This window comes from Vanessa cardui, chromosome Z, assembly GCF_905220365.1.
Source record: "Vanessa cardui chromosome Z, ilVanCard2.1, whole genome shotgun sequence".
Classification (NCBI taxonomy): domain Eukaryota; kingdom Metazoa; phylum Arthropoda; class Insecta; order Lepidoptera; family Nymphalidae; genus Vanessa; species Vanessa cardui.
In genome coordinates this window covers 14848605-14868255 of record NC_061154.1, presented here as the reverse complement: position 1 = coordinate 14868255, position 19651 = coordinate 14848605, and the positions used below count along the sequence as shown (strand labels likewise).

At 33.2% G+C, this 19651-nt stretch overlaps 2 protein-coding genes across 3 annotated transcripts in view; one reads left to right on the top strand and one right to left on the bottom strand.

Annotated features, from left to right (window-relative positions):
• LOC124543036 (E3 ubiquitin-protein ligase MYCBP2) overlaps nucleotides 1-19651 on the top strand; it is an 89274-nt gene that overhangs the window by 21414 nt on the left and 48209 nt on the right. Inside the window, exons 32-34 of the mRNA XM_047121048.1 lie at nucleotides 28-132; nucleotides 541-734; nucleotides 3894-4053. Coding sequence (XP_046977004.1) covers nucleotides 28-132; nucleotides 541-734; nucleotides 3894-4053 — 459 coding nt within the window. The remainder of the gene's footprint in view (nucleotides 1-27; nucleotides 133-540; nucleotides 735-3893; nucleotides 4054-19651) is intronic.
• LOC124543035 lies at nucleotides 6843-18259 on the bottom strand. 2 transcript variants are annotated; one of them, XM_047121046.1, is made up of 3 exons: nucleotides 17971-18259; nucleotides 8743-8929; nucleotides 6843-8669 (listed from the first exon to the last, which is right to left on the bottom strand). In XM_047121046.1, the coding sequence occupies exons 2-3, from the start codon at nucleotides 8896-8898 to the stop codon at nucleotides 7494-7496; spliced, it is 1332 nt and encodes a 443-aa protein (XP_046977002.1). In that variant the 5' UTR covers nucleotides 8899-8929; nucleotides 17971-18259; the 3' UTR covers nucleotides 6843-7493. The 2 variants fall into 2 exon arrangements, with proteins under 2 accessions (XP_046977002.1, XP_046977003.1); XM_047121047.1 differs by lacking the exon at nucleotides 17971-18259 and adding an exon at nucleotides 9903-10039.

The window sequence follows — 19651 nt, the reverse complement described above, 5'->3', positions numbered from 1 at the left end:
AGAGAATTATAATTTCTATCTTTTCAGTCCCACGGAGTGGCCACAGCGAGCTTTGCTAGTGCCTGGAAATGAAGTGATTTTTTCATTGGAAACTGCGTCGGATTATTTAAATGACTACAACAAATCCAACAAGTAAGTATATGAACTTATTAACTTTCATTGCATAGTTGTTGGCGTGATTCAGAGAGATTATCCAAAAGAGAATTAGGTCCAAAAGAAAATTAGTTAAAATCCAATTATATTTAACTCATTGCAACTTGTAATATGAAAGTAGTTACAAAAGAATAAATAAATAAATATGAGACAACATCACATACATTAATCTGATCCTAATGTAAGTAGCTGGAGCACTTGTGTTATGGAAATCAGAAGTAACGACGGTACCACAAACACCCAGACCCAAGACAACATAGAAAACTAATGGTAATCTACATCGACTCGGCCGGGAATCGAACCCATGAAAACCGGTGTACACACCACTCGACCATAGAGGTCGTCAAATAATCGAATATTATCAAAAGTATGCGTTTGTTGATTCAGTGAAGAAAGTCGCTTCGGCTATCGCTGCCTGTGCGTCGGCTACGAGGAGAGCCCTCTCGCGGGCATGGGCACGAGCGGCGCGAGCACGGCCGGCGGCTGCCTCGCCGCGCTCGAGATGGAGCTCGTGCACCTCGGCGCCGCGTGCGCCGCGCGCCTGCTCGCGCCCGACTTGGACATACCACCGCTCACTCAAGGTAAACTCGACGACGACAACAACAACAACAACAACAACAACAACAACAACAACAACAACAACAACAACAGCCTGACAATAGCCTAATAAGGTCTCCTCTCCATATTAGGAGGAGAAGATTTTGTGTATATAGCATCACGCTGATCCAATGCGGGTTGGTGGATTCACATGTGACTGAGTGGCGCCACTGGGCCATATCGGCTCTAGTCTAACAATCAACGATCTAATCTCAACATTCACCCCTATTCTCATGAATGAATGGGAATGATTTGGTGTTTTGGATCCTGGCTTTTGGTCGACTTATTTTATTTAGTCTTATACGAATTAGTTTACGCCACGTGCGCCGCGCGCCTGCTCGCGCCCGACTTGGACATACCACCGCTCACACAAGGTAAACTCGACGATATAAGGCCTCCTCTCCATATTAGGAGAAGATTTTGTGTATATAGCATCACGCTGCTCCAATGTGGGGTCGTGGATTCACATGTGACTGAGTGGCGCCACTGGGCCATATCGGCTCTAGTCTAACAAACAACGATCTAATCTCAACATTCACCCCCTATTCTTATGAATGAATGGAAATGATTTGGTGAAGTTTTGGATCATGGCTTTTGGTCGCTTATTTTATTTAGTCTTATATGAATTAGTTTATTCAGTCAACATCTACAAGAAATCGGTTGAGCTCACTTTTCAACGTTGCCTTAAAATACACAATAACAAAGTCTTCATAAACTAAATGAGCAATAAACCACGGAGTATCTTATTATTGAAGAGTTTTTTTCTGTATAACTCAAGAGCATTCCAGCTACAAAAATTGATTTTACTGCTACCACAACAGACACAGATTATACTTTTAATTAAAATAAGTAAAATTTCAATATTGGAAAAGCGATTATTTTTAGAACGAACGAACGAATTTTCATTTGATTTCTTAAACAGTTGATAAGGTTGCAATTGATCTTAAAGTAAATTTATTTAAAAAAATACTTTGATTATATTTAGTTTATATTCTTACTTTCTTATAGTTCAAAATTAAAATGTAATAGTAAAACATCGTTAACTATGAATAAGGAAGGAATGCGTGAAGTATAACTGGTCAAATTCTCTACTAGCTCTAAGGTGTCCGTCCGACACTACAATATATAACATCATTATTATAATTATAATTGTTTTAGAAAACTTTGCTCGTTCGTTTGATCCACTTATTAATTATTCTACAAAGTATTACTAAGTGTAACTGTGCTCCGGTTTGAGTAAGTCAGTGTAATAATAAAAATAATACACACGAGGTACATAACTTTTTATTTTCTATGATTAGTAGCGCATTGCCGGCTTTATATTATGGGCGATGGTGATCACTCAGTAGACCGATCAGTGCACCCATTTAACAAAAATATAAAAAGCAGATTATATTATTTGTTTGATAAATATCTAATATTTAATTTATATGTATTTGTAGAAGTCAGAAAAATATAACTTTAATTGCGTTAAAGATGCATAGCGAGTTTGTTTGGTTATATGTTCTATAAAATATGGATGTTGCATCATTCGTTCGTCCCCTGCGTTCGTAAATGTCAAGGCTTCTGAATGCACTACGATATCAAAGAACTCGCGTCAATGATTACTTCCTCAATTGTTACAAGACATTGCATTAAATTGCTACTTCAATTAGAATATCTGTGTTACTTATACAATGATATTCAAATTTGTATGCTTATAATGTTATCAATAATGTCAAATATGATTTAGTAGTTATAAAGGACGAAAACGATTTTAGAAAAAGTATTTTTGTTAAGTTTTTTACCTTACAAAATTGTAGGTAGTAGTAGGAGTACGTAACTCATAATCTAAAACACTATGAATTACAAGTACATTTTCTAAGTCTCTTTGGTTATTTTCGCGTATCCACATGTATTCTAACATAGATACGAAAATATAGTTATTATTAGAATTATTTATAATTTTCGTAATTGTCTTAAATTTAAAAGCTTTCCTTTTTCTGCTACGAAATATTCTTTACAAAAAAAACATATATGTATATGTAAATTAATAATTAACAAATACAGAATAAAAATGATAACTTTTTACATAATTTAATTTCCACCAAATAGTTTGGACCGTTTTTAGTTTGGACGTACTCGTCTGTTTTGAAAACACTGCAAGTGTACACATTGCAATTAATTACCTATTGTTTCTATGGTTTCTAGTTTTAGCGGTGTCTCCCATTCTAATACAAATAAATAGAAATCAAAACAATAAACTACGGCAGTGGCTATGAACAAATGTAACAAAATATATGAAGTAACATAATATAGTAACTTTAATATAATAAAATGAAATAATATATGCATCCATATAAAAGGCAATTCAACTTGTAATTGGTATTGTTTTATATATTGGACATTTTTTATATTTGTTTTATGTAATGAAAGGGTTGTGTCCCGTTAAGATCGTCCTTATTGGAACAATTTAGTCATGACTCATTAGGCCCTCGTTTAGATGATTATATGGCTCGAGTGGAGCGTCCGCTCGTGACCAGAATGCAGCCCTGCAGGTGTTACCTTGATCCATTGTACTCCAGCTTTGTGGTGTACTTGATTAGAATTTAAACTTGTGTGTACACTTTTAAACCATTAATTGATATACATTTATAAAAAAAATTCAAGATTCAAGAATGCCGGAAGCATATATGTTTTGTATAAACTTTTTCAAATGTACTATTACACTTGAACTTTCGTAAAGATAATGTAACTTGGTTATTTGCATACTGATAACATCGATTAGTAGTTAACAATAAAAATAAATGAGTTGTAAGTAAATAACAACAAACAACAACAGCCTGTAAATTCCCACTGCTGGGCTAAAGGCCTCCTCTCCCTTTGAGGAGAAGGTTTGGAACATATTCCGACACGCTGTTCCAATGCGGGTTGGTGGAATACACATGTGGCAGAATTTCTATGAAATTTGTCACATGCAGTTTTCCTCACGATGTTTTCCTTCACCTCTGAGAACGAGATGAATTATAAAGACAAATTAAGCAAATGAATCGGCGGTGCTTGCCTGGGTTTGAACCCACAATCATCGGTTAAGAGGCACGCGTTCTAACCGCTGGGCCATCTCGACTCAATAAAGTAAATAATGAATTATTTTTATCTATCAGCGACAATAGTTGAGGTGCAGATGCTCGCTATGTCGTCGAGCGGAGGAGGCTGCGACGAGATGGGCGCTGACGAAACCGAAACGCTGCTGCTGTCCCGCGGACTGGAAATAGGCTCGCCGCCCGCCGTGCAGAGCGTGCTCGACGGAAACCCGCTGCTGAGGTCAGTGCAGTCGCAGTAGATATTAGCATTTACCGGGGTACAGTATGACATGAATATTAACAATACCATAATCGACTACAGTTCTCTAAAATAGCAGACTGTTTCTCTTACACTTAAGGTACATACATATTTTAAATATCACTAACAACAACCTTTCATCCTAACTAAAACACGTAAACATTCAGTAATGCTTGCTTGGAATTAAACCCAAAAGATCTGACTTTCTTTTAGGTCCAAGCGTTCTGTTAACTGGGTTATGGGTCTATGTATGATTTTATAAATTCACCTTAGAATAGTAGGCGCTGCGAGGGTTAAGTTGTTCTACTTTTGTAGTTCGAATATTCATATAACTTATAAATGTCTCACTTTTAACACAAATTACTACCATACTGCATGTATTTCAGTTCAAACCCCGAGGTTAGGGAAATGGCGACCAATTTAATATATGTATTTATACACTTTTTGTATTTTTTTCTTACAAGTAACAGCGTACTGATTGTCAATATAACACAGTACTGCATGGTTACAAATATAATCATTACTGCCATTATAGAGTTAATAATTTAACAATATTACTATTAATAATTCGCCAAAATAATGGAGTGCGCCATTAATAATAAAATTAATTGTCTAAATGTATACGTACCTACAGGGTGAAATTACTTGCTTTTATTATTCCACTGCCGTAATATGTTTGCTATCAGATATACTTGTGTACGAAAGGCGAGAATAATTGGTAAGCATTATGTGATACTGAGGATGTAGCTATGATGTACGAAGGGCGACGAGCAACAGTTTTAGAGTGGTGTTAGTGCAAGCGTATGAGGTAACACAGATGCACTCTATTTATCATTCTTATAATCCAATTTGAGAAGACTGGATGGAGATCATCAGCAGGACCGACGGATTTTAGAGATTTCAACGGCCAGGTACGAGAATGTAAACGCTGTCTACTTCTTAACACCGAGCTTCAATTTAATTCAATAACTTTTATTATTTCGATTTAGCTCTCGGACTCATGACTTCGTATTTACAGCCTTACTTATAATATAAGGGTTGTGGATAAATTACTAAACATTTACAGTGTTTGTAGCAACTATATTTAAATATAAAAATTAATAACGATTCAAATAATAGTACCAAAAATTACATCAAATATTTCATCTCTGTAACTCTGATTTCTTTCTATATCTAGTTTAGTCGGAAATTAATCTCTGGGTGAAATAAGCTACAAACGTGTATAACTGTTTGTTTTAAGGTTTTATGTTATGTCGCTTCAAAGTCTCATAGTCTCGTGTCGCGAGTCAAGACATTCAAGGACAAAGGTCACAAAAACGTGTTTTTCTTCATAAAAATCTTGTTTCATGCTCTTAATGACTTTTTAAGTTATTAATAAAACTTGTAGTCTAAATTCTCTCGAATTTTGACATCGTCTTTACTTTCAACGGCTAATTTATTAATTTAAATATTATATTTATTATTTAATATATATTTGATTTTTTTGTCGTCGGTGTTCGATTCTAATCCTCGCTGGACGATCGGTACTAATTATGTTTTGTTGAAACTGCTAAGTTTTCAAGTTAATTGAACCTATAGGTTCAAAGATTTTGTGACGAGTCAGTCAGTAGACGACTATATAAAATTTTAAAACTATTGCTTATTATTCTTTACGTTAGCTGTTGTTATGCTTAGTGATGTATATATATGTAGATTAGAATATATACTAATACTGTGAGGAAAAATCATGGAAGAACCTAATTTTAGTATTCGCAGTGTGACATTACGCGCAGCAAAGTCAAGTTCAATTAAATAAATTAAAAATAATTCTCAATTACTAAAAGAACCTCTTTAGTTACGTACCTATCTTCTTAGTACTATTTATATTGTGAATGTAGCTGTTAATCCTCTGATTCGCTTAACGTCATTTCAAAAGAAAAATATATATTTTTAGTGATTAATAAATAATCAAATAATAGTCATTTCCACGGCATAGTCCGCTTCTCTACCAATCATTATAATCAGTTCATCGAGCGTGTTTGAATATTACGCAAACGAACAAACTTTCCCATTTATTATAATAATCACTTATTGGTAATATTAGAAGCTTTTTTAATGTATATTATAAAAAAATATATTATTATGAAATGAATATAACATATTTAACTACTTGGGTAAGAAGATATTTCTTCTTACGTATAAATTGGCTACTTTTCAGTTCAAACGCAACACAAAAGGATCGTTTTTCACATTCCTATAGTATATATATTTTCTAGTAATCGTACAATGAACAATTGCCATTTAACCTCCGCAATCGTTTATCGCAAACAATAACATATCGGGTTTAAATAACTTTTCCACCTCACGTTTGAGATTATTCCGTGTTGTTTATATGTTGTTAATAACAGGTCGGGGTCGGCATCTTGTTGATCTAAAAAATAAATAATCATTCTCTCTTGCTTGTTTTTGAAATTTTATAATTTCACGCCAAAAAACAATGACATTTTTTTGAGTACTTACATTTGTCGCATAATCCAAAACATACATAAAATCGCTACATTCGCCTGAAGCAAGCGCTTGAAGCCTCGAAGATACATACAACTATAACATATATATGTTATATATAAAATTAATATGTAATTAAACTATAAATTAAGCTTTAATTGAATATCACGTTAATCGAATCGTTGTTGACATAATTATATTCAATATCTTCATTGCACTCGCTCAGCAAGGTTATAACGTCAATAGGTACCTACTGTCAATGGCGTAGTTTCAATAAAATATGTTTACACCAGTTATTCACATTTATTTATTAATTATAATAAATTATAAACTACAATAGCTACTTACATATGGACAAGTGACTTAAATTATCATTAAAGTTAAGAAATCTCCTGAATCAAAACTGTAGTTTATTATTCACAAAATTATTTCATAATTGATCAGACCTTGTATTGATTATGTTTTTGATAAGTTGATGGTATGGTTGATGGTCGACAAGAGTATGAAATAACTAAAACAAGAATTACTAATGTTTCACGACGAAATTATTTTCTTAATTTCAACATAAAAATTCGCATACTTTTGTGAGGAATGATAGTAAGAAATCATTATTTATGTTAAAGTATTTCAGTTGTCATAAATTTCATTCGCAAAGCATGATCAACATTAAAAATGTATCTTTTTAATCAGTCGATTTGTACTTTATTGACATTCTTATATTAATACACTTCACTAACATAACAACAATGCAATAACATGATTTAACATATCGTATAATACTGATCGAAGGATAAACAATCTTGGCACAATTTTACGATGACATCTTGAGGTAGAACACTATATTAGTATGTGTAGACATCGTCCGTCGATTACATTTTCGACCAGAGATGTTCTCTGGTTGTGGAGATCCAAAAAGCTTATAAACTAGCACAGTACAATCATAAGTCCGTTGTCAAAAGTTCGGCTCTTTCCACAACGATATGAAATTCTGTTTCTCTGTACGTCTTTCCGTCAGGGAGAACTATTTGTACTTTTTTCTTTTTTTCGTTCTCACGTCTCACTATAAAAAATATCACAATAGCCGCTATCAGCATCACGAATAAAATACCTACAACGACGAAAATCCAGAAGGTTTGCTTAAAGGCCCCACATCGACTGTCCACGAATGTTGGAAGAGATATATAATGACCTTCCAAATCGTACCAGCAGTTAACAATGCCACCTTGTTCGCTTAAAACTTCCCGCCATTCCTCTGCTAATCGACAGCTACACTTCGCGTTGAGATTTAACCCATCGATGCGACGCGATAATGCGCTCTGGTTGTATACAAGTGAAGAGGGCATAACAGCACTCATTGTGTTATTGTCAATTAACAGTTCCTGTCGCCCCGCAACTGACAATACTTCTCTGTCCACCGTAAACCCTAAAAAAGCACCTTTACTAATGGTTGACACCGTGTTATTTCTAAACGTTACAGGGCCCCTTGAAGTTATGTGGAAACTATCTCCTTCTAAAACTCGTATAATATTATTTTCTATCAATACTCTCTTTGGTAAACTGACAAGAAACGTTAAACTAGATAAAGTGTCAATATTTACTCCTTCGATCCGGAATAGATTAGTTACTTCTACGTCAGACACGAATCTACTCGGTAGTGTCTTGGTTTCACCGCCGCGCAATATAAAGTTTGCAGTCGTGAACTTCTTGAAAGCTTGTATCTCGACATTCTTGAAAACATTGTTAGTAAGTTCTATATTTTTGACTCCAGTTAAACTAGAAAAGGCGTAAGGCTTCAGAGTCATCATTTTGCTGTCGCTGATCAATATGTCGTTAATATGTCCTTGAATAGCGTAGGATGATATTTCGTTGACGGTGCTGTTGATTATTTTGATACTGATACCGGGATCTATCTCGCTATCTCTAGGATAAGGAGACCAGGCCAAGGCTCTTTCGCTTATAACAACATAACCGACATTTTTGAGCTCTATCGTTCGTAGTTGAATGAGATTTCGGATTGTATCCGATAGAAAGATAACGCGGTCGCAGCCCTCAATTATAATAGCTGTTGCCGTCGAAGGTATTCTGTACGCACCGTCGGGTCGCAGCGTCAGCTCCTGTTTAGAAAAGAATAGCGAGAAATAGTATTTGTTTAATTGATGGTTATTTATGGACCGATGAAATACTTGCCTCATATTCTCTGGTGCAGTGACATATGAGCCTCGTGAAGGAGTCGCAACGGCAAGCGTCATCCTCACAGGCAGTAGGCACGGCGCGCTGCGCAAGCGTTCGCGTCAGCAAAAACGCTATCAGAGGCCACCACTTCGCACACCGCATTCTGACCATATCACGTCACCATTGCAGTTCGTCTGGGGCTCTGTAACAATGTTGTCTAATTTTCACAAAAGTTCACGACCAGTATTAGTAAAGAAAGCATTGTAAAGAAACTTGAATCGAGAGAGTTGCGAGTAAAAATAATAATTTTCTACAAATAAAAAGAATATTATAACGATGTGCTCCTGACTACGTGCGGTTAGCGGCTAGCGGTCATTCGCAATAGAAATGAGTAAACAGTGCAGTTTCAATGAAATATATGTAATAATAACAAGCCCTACGCGACTGGAGGAACAGATAAACCAGACTCTGAAATGATACAAGGAATTTCTTCTTAAAACCCTGATTCGATACTCTAATTCCGGATAACACGATGTGCTTCTGAACATCCTTAATACGACGAACGAAGCAGCACTAAAACACATGTATAATGAGACGGCAAATACATTAGCTGTGGTTTCTTTCACTCTATCAAGTTTCCTTTAGAATTTATACAAAAGGTAGCATAATGTTAATATGTAATATGCTCTCTATTTTGATGTACTTATATTATTAGTATATCGCGTCGGCATTTCATTTATGCAAATGTAATCGAAAATGGACGTTTGAAATTCATTTTATTCAGAATAGTATAATTTGTTTTTATAATTTAATACTAATTTCACACACGGCTGAATTAGAGCCTCGGGTATCTCGTCGTTTATCATCAGCTACCGTTGTTAACCTAGAAGTGTCGACGTGTGCGTAATCGAAACTCTAGAAGCGTTCCGTGAATTATTATTTATTGCGTGGTAGGGTGCAATATTGTCGAACATCTACAGATTTTTTTATTTTTTTGAAATCCATTTACCAATATTTTGTTTTAACAGGGTCGTATTTATCTGTGAAATTATATGTGAAATCTACATCTAATCATATTTTTTTGCTGTACCTATAATCTATATGTCATATATAGAATAGAATAATCGCTAGAAATGTAAGAAAATTGTAAATAATTATAAGGAACGATTCCTTACCTCTCTTGATATGTAGTTTTCGATAAAATTTCAATTATATTTGTTTTTAAATCACTATTCACACTGACCGCACCAATAACGCATGGTACTGTAATAACGTTCTATTCACTGGAAGCAGTTATATCTAAGTGAGTCAGATATGTTTTGTTATCGGACGCGTTATCAGATACGCTAGGTAGTTCACAAGTAGTAGGTACTGACGTATTACCTACGTACGCATAAAAGCATGATTTTCACTTAAATTGATTTATTAAAAAGCAACAATAAATTGGTACATTACAGAATAATACAGAATAATTAATTGAAAGAATATAGAGCGTATGTTTCACTATTATAAACCAATTTCTTTTTAAATTATAGCTTAGTTTGTATTCAATTTAAACCAAACCACGGACAAATTTTAATCTACATCTATGTCATCAGATCTAACATTGCTATAAGAATTTTGACACTTAACTTTGTGAAACGATATTCTTGTTAATATTTAAATAATAAAATTGACTTAAACGAAAAACAAAATACGTTGAAATTGTAGTTTATTCGGTATTTTATAACTCGCATCGACATTCCTTCACTTCGAGCCGCACCCTTTGAGATAACTGACGTGATATTTATGTATAACGCAAGAATGTCTTTTAATAAGAGAAGTGTGGGTACTAACAGACGCGTCTTCTGGCTATGCTAATTACAACTCGCCGTGACGCTTATTTTAGAATTTTAAAGATGCTATTCGATTTATGTTTGCAGATTGCCGTTGTCGCGGTATTTTAGATGTCTGGCCATAATGCCATTCGAAACGATTTTGTTTATTTAAATTAGTACGAATATTTTAGTTATCGAAATAGTAGCAACAAAATTCATGATTTTTTTTTATATTAAATTTCCATAAACGGCTTATTCTTTTGAACCAGTTAACTGATTTATCATTAAAAAAAATGACTTCATTATCGAATAAATACGATTAAATATATGTATGCATAAGTAGCTACGTGTTGCATCTAAATAAGTGCATTTAAGATCAACAATTTATGTACGTTTATGCAATGTATTCCATTTTCCTGTGTAATATAACGGCGTGTCAAATGCTATGTACAAGTTTTATGTATTCAAAAATACATAATAATTTCGGTATCATCAACCTGGGCATGAACCTATATTACTGAGTCAAGAAGACCGTGATTCATAATAAAATATCTCGAGTGAGTAAGACTATTACACGTCTTTGTTGTTTGCTAAAGTTTACGGCGTTTTAAAATTTGCAATGTGAGTTTATATGTTTTTTTAACAAGAAAATAGATGTCAAACAAGAGGTTTCGTTTTAATAACTGTGAGTGTGTTTAGTAATAGCCTGATAAATTTCCCACTGCTGGGCTAAGGCCTCCTCCCTCCCCGTTAAGGAGAGGGTTCGGAACATATTCCACCACGCTGTTCCAATGCGGGTTGGTGGAATGCACATGTGGCAGAATTTCGATGAAATTAGACACACGCAGGTTTTCCTTCACCGCCGAGTACGAGATGAATTATAAACACAAATTAAGAACAGATATATAGTGGTGCTTGCGTGGGTTTGAGCCCAAAATCATCGGTTAAGATGCACGCTTTATAACCACTGGGCCATCTCAGTACATGAGTGTTTTTGTGTGATTGAATACTCGTCTTAATCTCACCGTTACTGCATTTCTCTAATAAAAATTTTAAAGCTATGTTTCTTGCGTAATTATTAAACTTAAAATATTTAAGAGTATAAACTTGTCGTTTTCGCCCCGGTGATATTAAACAAATTCTAAATAAGTTCGGTATGTTTACGTTTATACGACAGGGACGGACGTTAAGGCATCCTGAATAAATGGGCGAAATTTTTGTTTCAATCAGGCTAGGTACTAGAATATAAGATTACCGATTATTAATATGTACGAGTATGTTTGGCGTACTCTTCACATTAATATCACATACTTAATACATTCCGTAGTGCTTCTAAAACTTCATATTAATTTTTCAATATAGATTAAAAAAAAAAGGTACAACGTTTGTATCGTCTGTTAATATAATCATTACAAAAGTAAGAACTGAAATGTAAAAAGTGATTGATCCTTGTATATATTATGTTACTTAGTTATTCTTGTAAATGATACTTAGCAGAAATTATCATGATAACGATTAGTTCTCACTCGACACCTACGTCTGCGTGACATCATATTAACAAATGTAACCTTTTCAATGGCAGATCTTATCTCACGACTTAAGTATCTTGCGTTAAACGTAACATTAATAGTAAGAATTTGTATAAAAATTCAAAGTAATAATGAATCCTAATTATGGTATTATATTAGTAGACTTTTGACCTCTTATAAAAAAAGTTATCGTATATTTAGTATAAACTCATTAGTCCTTGCTCAGTTGTAAGTTTACAATTGCCTGGATTTGTATTCACGATTGTCTATTGATATCCCAATGTTAAATCCACAAAACTATCTGGGTTTTAAATGGTTAAATCTGTAGTCAGTGAGAAATGTTATTGTTATTTAATTCCTTGAAGTTATTGTTATCGTAGTCACAGATTCATTATTTGACGATATTTGATACACGCGACAAGTGCTGTTTATTTAATAACGACGCTTGTATTTAAATCACTTCACATATTTGTATGCTATGAAAATCCGTATATTTGCTCTGCTTTTTTCCACTTTGCAACATGAATATGAAGTAAATTACTTGACAAATAATACGCAAAAAACATCGTCGTTCAACGAATATTTATGCTTTACACATTAGTAAAATTCAAGGTTTCTTATACGTGTTTTATTGAGATTACGTCAGCGGTGGTGTGATAATGCCCTTAGACAATGTTAGTCTATCAAATGAAAAAAATGACTATAAGACTTACATCATTCATTTTATTTATTATTATTGTTTATAAACTTACATATTAGAATCATGCGCACTTGTGTGTAGATGTATTTATGTTTTAAATAAATGTAAAGTCCACTTATTAGTAAGCTCTACATAGTTTAAAAGAAAATCGCTTCTTGTCCTCCATGCGCTTAGATCTTTTAAACTATACAAAAGATTTTACTGTTACGGCTTTTATTAATAAACAGAGTAATTCAAGAGTAGTAATAACGTATAAAACTATAAACATATGTATAACACGTGCATATTATAATAGACAAATATCGAGAATTCTAACTTTCGTATCACGAAAAAAAGACGGTTTTTTTATTTAATATTGTACATATTCCCTTATTTAACCGTGTAAACCCGGGACAGATAACTAACTATATATAACTAACTATCTATTTAGTGTATTAAATTATACATTTTATTTATATTATAAATACTGCCACAGCTTTGATGACATGTTGTCTATATTGATTTAAACAAAAGTCTTTTTCGGTTGCCTACAAAAACATTGTATATACAAATAGAGAGGACATATGTCCTCTCTATTTGTATATACAATGTTTTTGTACTTGCCAGTATAAGTGTATTATTCGTTTGTCATTCTAATATTTCTTTTGGCCATTTTACTTTTCACTTGGCCTTACTTTCAAAGAATTGAAGAAGTTTCGTGTAGCGTATCACTTTTTTCGTTATACGAAGTATATTTAATGCTATTCGAAAGAACTAAAATTAAAAGTAGAACCATATTAATTACGGAACTCTTTCGCCATTGGTCGAAAAACAATTGAAATGGACTTAACGTCTCTAATACACAGCACGCGTACATGAGCACGTTTGCGCTCAGGTAATGGTGTAAATAATATAAATAAACCAGTGTAACTAGCCACCTACTTACTGCTTCCACTGTTTACGCTTTAGCCCTCAAAGCGTTTAAATTGAAATAACGGGCAAGGCAATGCACATTTAAATAAGACAGTAAAAGCAAATATCCTGCAGCTGGACTAAGGCTTCCTTTCCCTTACAGAAGAAGTTCTTATACGATCACACTACTATGTGGGTCGGTAGATAAATGCAAATAAATAAATATAAAAATATGAACTTCATTTAAAATGAAAAATTATAATAATAAACACATTATTACTTTAAAAAAAACACACATTTTTTAATTAAACTTTTTCTCAACCCCAACTCAATATTTATCTTTAGAGGCCTGCATAGGTCTTGATGAATGGAATGCCCACGCGATATAGTGTTCAGAACGGATGGCTCAACCTGATACTAACAAATCGAATCCACCTAGTGATCTAATGATTTTGGTATATCACACTGCGACTGATTCGCCAAATCAATAAATGGTGACAGTATTCATTATCTCTATTTATTGTTTTAGGATTTAATTAAGAAGTCCTCAGCCACTAAGAAATTAGTAATCTTTAAATTTACAAAAAGTTGTGACATTAAATTAAATAGTTTTATTATATTTGACAGTGGCGCTTGTTATATTGTACACACACACCTCCTGTACTAATTGTATATTTTTATTTATGAATAACATCGTTCTGCTAATAATTAAGGTATTATGTAAATCTTTCCATCGTCGCAACTACATAAATACCTACTCTACCTGAAACAGGTTTTTAAAACTTTGAATAGCTATCTTTGAGATACTCGTGACTACAAACAATTATCATATCATATTCTAAAACGGAGTCGTTAATGTCAAATTATTTAACTGGTTTAAAATAACGATATTTTACCAAAAATCTGTATTATTAACTTTTGTAAGTTCTGCGGTTGGAATAAGACCTTATCATTATTTAAAATTTCAGAGTAACATATACATTTACGAGTTTCGCATTTTTTTCCTACTCTAAATTCTATTTATTTTTTATTGATAATTAATGATTATATGCCAATAAAAAATCAGTTGCATAATGCAGCGCAATAATAACCAAATTTGATTGTTTTTGCGTATTTTTATATAGATAGATGCACTAGGTAAAACCATCCCATCATATATTCTAGCTCCAATAAGCAACACATAGTATTGTTAATCGTTATGTTTCGGTTTGAAGGTTGAGCCAAAGTACCGAGTGTACACGGTCAAAATAAGTTAGTCCTTATAGTTGGTGGTCTCATTTTTATGACGCCTGGTAGATATTGCAAGAAGCCCCATAGACATTAACACTACAAGAAGCATTCGAACTACTTACACTAACAGTACTTAATTGTCCCTTGTGACTGTAATTATATTGGCTTCCTCATCCTTTAAACCCGAAAACAGCAATATTGTATCTTATGTCATATTCGAGCTGTTGGCAAAGAGTTGGTTACCTACGTACTCAGACGGCACAAAACCCTACTCGGGTTAATTTTCGTCAAGTCTATTATGTCTTAGTCATTGACTGTAAAATAAATATTTCGTAAAACTTACATTAACTAAAATAATATTTTTTACCTTAGGGTAAATTCAAAGTTCAGGATAGAACCGGTTTAGCCGATCCTTTTCCTCGTATCATTGTTAGTTAAGTAAATGTATATTTGTTCAGGTTCAGTTTAACTTCTAACCCGTTTTCTTTCCTTTTTAATTGATTGCATCAAATATAATATATTATTTTTCACTTCTAAAAATATGTTTGTATGTCATTGACGGTTGTAAGTCTTAAGTTCGATGGTAAATCTATAGCCGATCTAAGGTAAAAAAAGATCTGATTTATTATTTATTTGGAAAAACTTTTGTATAAAATTTTAATTTCTTTTTTATTGTATAAGTTGGCGGACGAGTATATGGGCCACCTAATGGTAAGTGGTCACCATCACCCATAGACAATGACGCTGTTAATATTGACGAAGAAATATTAACTAATCCTTACATCGTCAATGCGCCACCAACCTTGGGAACTAAGTTGTGCCTGTAGTTACACTGGCTCACTCACCCTTTAAACCGGAACACAACAATACTGAGCACTGTTGTTTGACGGTAGAATAACTGAGGAGTGGGTGGAACCTACCCAGACGGGCTTGCGCTAAGCCCTACTATATTTGAACATTTGATTTATATGGTCAGTTGCGATTACAACGATGCATTCGTTAATCGAATTAACGTGAACTGTATGCTTCCTGCGACGCACGACGCTGCTGTTACTCCTACGATGACAGATCATCACCCGCTCCACATTGCATTAGCCAAGTAAACGTTTCACTTAACACAACAGGCTCTAAAGAAAACATAAGTATTTTAAGGTATTTAATTGAAAGAATTGAGTTGGAATGAAAGTAAATAATAAATGAAATTGGTTATTATATGGCTGAAGACAAATATAGGACTCGAGGCAATATAATTCCATTAAAGTCATACTGGAGAGTGAGATTTTACCCTTCTCTCTTTAAAAGCGAAACCGACGCCAACGTGAATTACATTCACGATTTATTGCATTTGGAGTGAAGCTTAAATATATATTTTTGCTGCGAATTCAAATATCAGTCAGTCAGTCAGTAAGTTTATAAAGTCTTAGTATTATTGTTTACTCTGCGTTCATTAAAGCTGGTATTTATTAGAGAATATTTCATTTATAATAATGATCTCATTATAAAAAATATAAAGTGTTTAAAGTCAGCATACTCCTTTTACATAACAGATATAAATCGATATTCTATAGACTAATATCTTCTGGATATTGTTTTCTTTTAATTTAAAGCGTTCACTCTTTCTATTATGAAAAATATGCCCAATATGTGCATATTATTTAATTAATTTTTTATTGGTGTATATCATAATAATAATAATTACCAAATATTTTAAATCAATGATATGTATAATCAAAACAACCCAATGCTCAACATATGTGGGTTTTGGTGATTTATGAGTCGCATTTTCCCAATACACTATAGGGAAAAATTTAATTTTAAATAAATATTCGAATTGATGCATCCTTTGGATAATCTTGTTGACGTTACGTTACTAAAAGCATCAAGTACCTGTGATGTATATAAAGAGCTTAACGTCACTACTTTCGAGATAAAAAGATTGTGTACTACTCCTGGAATTCTGAATATTCAATACGAGCGCTGTACGACTACGCGTAATCTGTGAAGCCTCGACGTGGTCCGGTGATTTTCAAAGGTTAAATTAGGGATATATTAGCTAGGTTCGCGTATTGTTGAGTGCCTCACGTGTATCACGTATTGTATGCTATGTAACTAAATTAAAAAGTGTAATATTTTATATCCGCTTTCTACGTTCAACGAACACTATTCCAATTACTTTAACATAGATGGCATTAACATTGTATGCTTTATATTTATTTCATATTTTATTACTTATAGTTTGCTTTGTATATTAAAATTATGATCGTGATCGATTAAAGTTAATTTTCGTAACTGAAACAGTCTAATTACTGAATATCGATTATGTATAGTTTATTATTTTTATTTAGTATTTTTGTTTTATATAGTTGAAAATTTTGGGCCTTAAGATGGACATCGTGAGGTTTTTTGAAATTAAATTATAATTTTTCTGATAATATTTGATTTATTATAATTTAACTAAAATTGTAGTTTGATGTTTATTCATTGTACAATGTTAATTGTGAAACGATAACATGTATGTGCCACGAAACGCAATTAACTCGCGAAATCGCGCTGCTTGCTCGATTTATGAGATGATTGGCATTTCATCGAGTAATGTTAATAACAGAATAATTTTGCTTGGTGTACAAATCGAATGTTTTCGCTACATCGAAAATTATTTTCATTTAATCGAGCTGCGCATGGCCGTTGCACTAATGAGTTTATTCTGATAAAGTGCTAAGTCAAATCGTTGCAGTGTTTCTATGAAATGTATAAATATTATTATGTACATAAAAGGTGAGTTAGGATGGTGTGTGCAATCTTAATAATAATATTTCATTCTGTCCAAAAGAACATGTAATAATATGATGTAAACGTGAGATTTTATTTAAATTACATTTTTTTATTAATTTTACTGCACCAGTTTTAAAAATAATTTTAAGAAAGCGTGTATAATAAGACATTACGTTTAAATAGTAATGTAATATTTTCAAGTGGCACATGTTTTGTTTCAAAACTTTGATTACATGCCAAGTTCCACCGGTACATTACCTACGTTTATTTGTAATATCATAAAATAGGAAATAATATTACCAACCTTATAACCGAATGGGTAAATTGGTGTAAAAACATCAGCAACACTTTCGATGTAAACACTGATCGTAGCAGTTCTCTCGTGCACTATCTGATATCATCCGTATAAAGCCGAGAAGACTGGAGTAAGGAAAAAAATCATTTGGAGGCACAGTATTACGCATATCAAAAATAAGCATGCGTCGCGTCAGTTTCCGCGGTTGCGACTGAGCGCCGAGCGCGAGCGCCGCTCCGGGCCGTCAGTGGTGACCGGCGCGCGAGTGACGGGTGCGGGCGGGCGGGTAACGCGAACTGCGTTTGCGACTCCGGTGGACTCTATGTGTGACCTTCGTATCGGACCTACTCACGGCAAACACGCACCTATATAATCTAGCAATGAAGTAAGCCGCGATATCTCTATTGAGATGAACTCAAGACATCTTTACCTCTGATAGAGTCCTGTTTTGATTTATTTTAATTTTAACCAACTATATCCTTAACATCAATACAATCTTATTGATGAAATGTGTATTAGTATATTTATCATATTATATCATTTTAAAAATTTAATAATCAAGAAATGTATGAGCTGTTTATTGAGAAGAAATTTTGAATGTTATTTTATACTATCTACGAAATGATAGTTTTCCAATATAATAAGGATATACCTACTAAATATGATTTGTTATCATTCTTATATTTCGCTTCGTTTTTAAATTTTTTGTTTTCCATTTCATATTAAGAAATTTCTTTAAAACCGGTTTTTTCGCGTACATCACAATCATAAAATATTTTAAGTGTATATATGTACCGCAACCTATCTGAAATATAGTTTACTCTAATAAATCATAGAGGAAAATATTTATCCATTAATTGTTTTTTTTTTATGTTACAAATAATAATTGTATGAAATATTTATAGATACAACGCGGAGTAAACTTGCTTCGTAGAAATGTAACTTAGTAGAAATGACAGATAAATGAACACATTTAAGTTGCAGCTAAACACCTCATCCCACGAAGACATTGTGCAGGCTTCCGACAAAGTAACACACGTCCGATACATATAGATCGCATACGGCACCGTTTGTTTATCCACCGCTTCCATCGCAGACTAGATATCTTAACAAATTAACTCAAAAAAATATTTCCTTTTACTGAATTAAACTGAAACTAATATTAGATAAGTTATTGGCTATAAATAATATCGATGGAAACAGCAGTCTCAACAGTATCTGTTTGACTTTGTGAAGTACACATAGAGTATTTTGTTGTATTGCTCTGATTATGTTCCAGTTAACGGGTTGGTATAATAGGCTATTTGACAATGCGAAAAATAAATTGAGAATTATTGTAATAAGTGTATATTATGAGTTTAAAAATAATTATTTACTAACAAAAGTTGAAAATAATACTTAATTTATTCAAAAATCCATAAATAAAAATGGCTTTTTTCAAAGGTTTGTCACGTGACACAAAACGCTCCTGATTGGCCGGGCTAATGATTAAGTCACTTTCTTGTAAACTTTGCTTTTCTACTTTATGTAGCACAGATTAAAATACAGGAAAGTGACGTCACCGACCCCATTGCAGCGCCATATTGTCCAAGTAGCGTTTTTGCGCGCTATTTAGATATGGAATTTTTAATATGATATTTTTTCGGCAAATATGTACTAGAAATAAAAAACACAACTTTTAATGGGTTCC

What these genes read in the sequence shown, in the direction of transcription:
- LOC124543035 (XM_047121046.1), bottom strand. Translation starts at nt 8,898, where the DNA reads ATGGTCAGAATGCGGTGTGCGAAGTGGTGGCCTCTGATAGCGTTTTTG. An exon ending in ACTGCACCAGAGAATATGAG is followed by an intron (nt 8,670 to 8,742) that starts GCAAGTATTTCA and finishes TTTTCTAAACAG; the next exon opens with GAGCTGACGCTGCGACCCGA.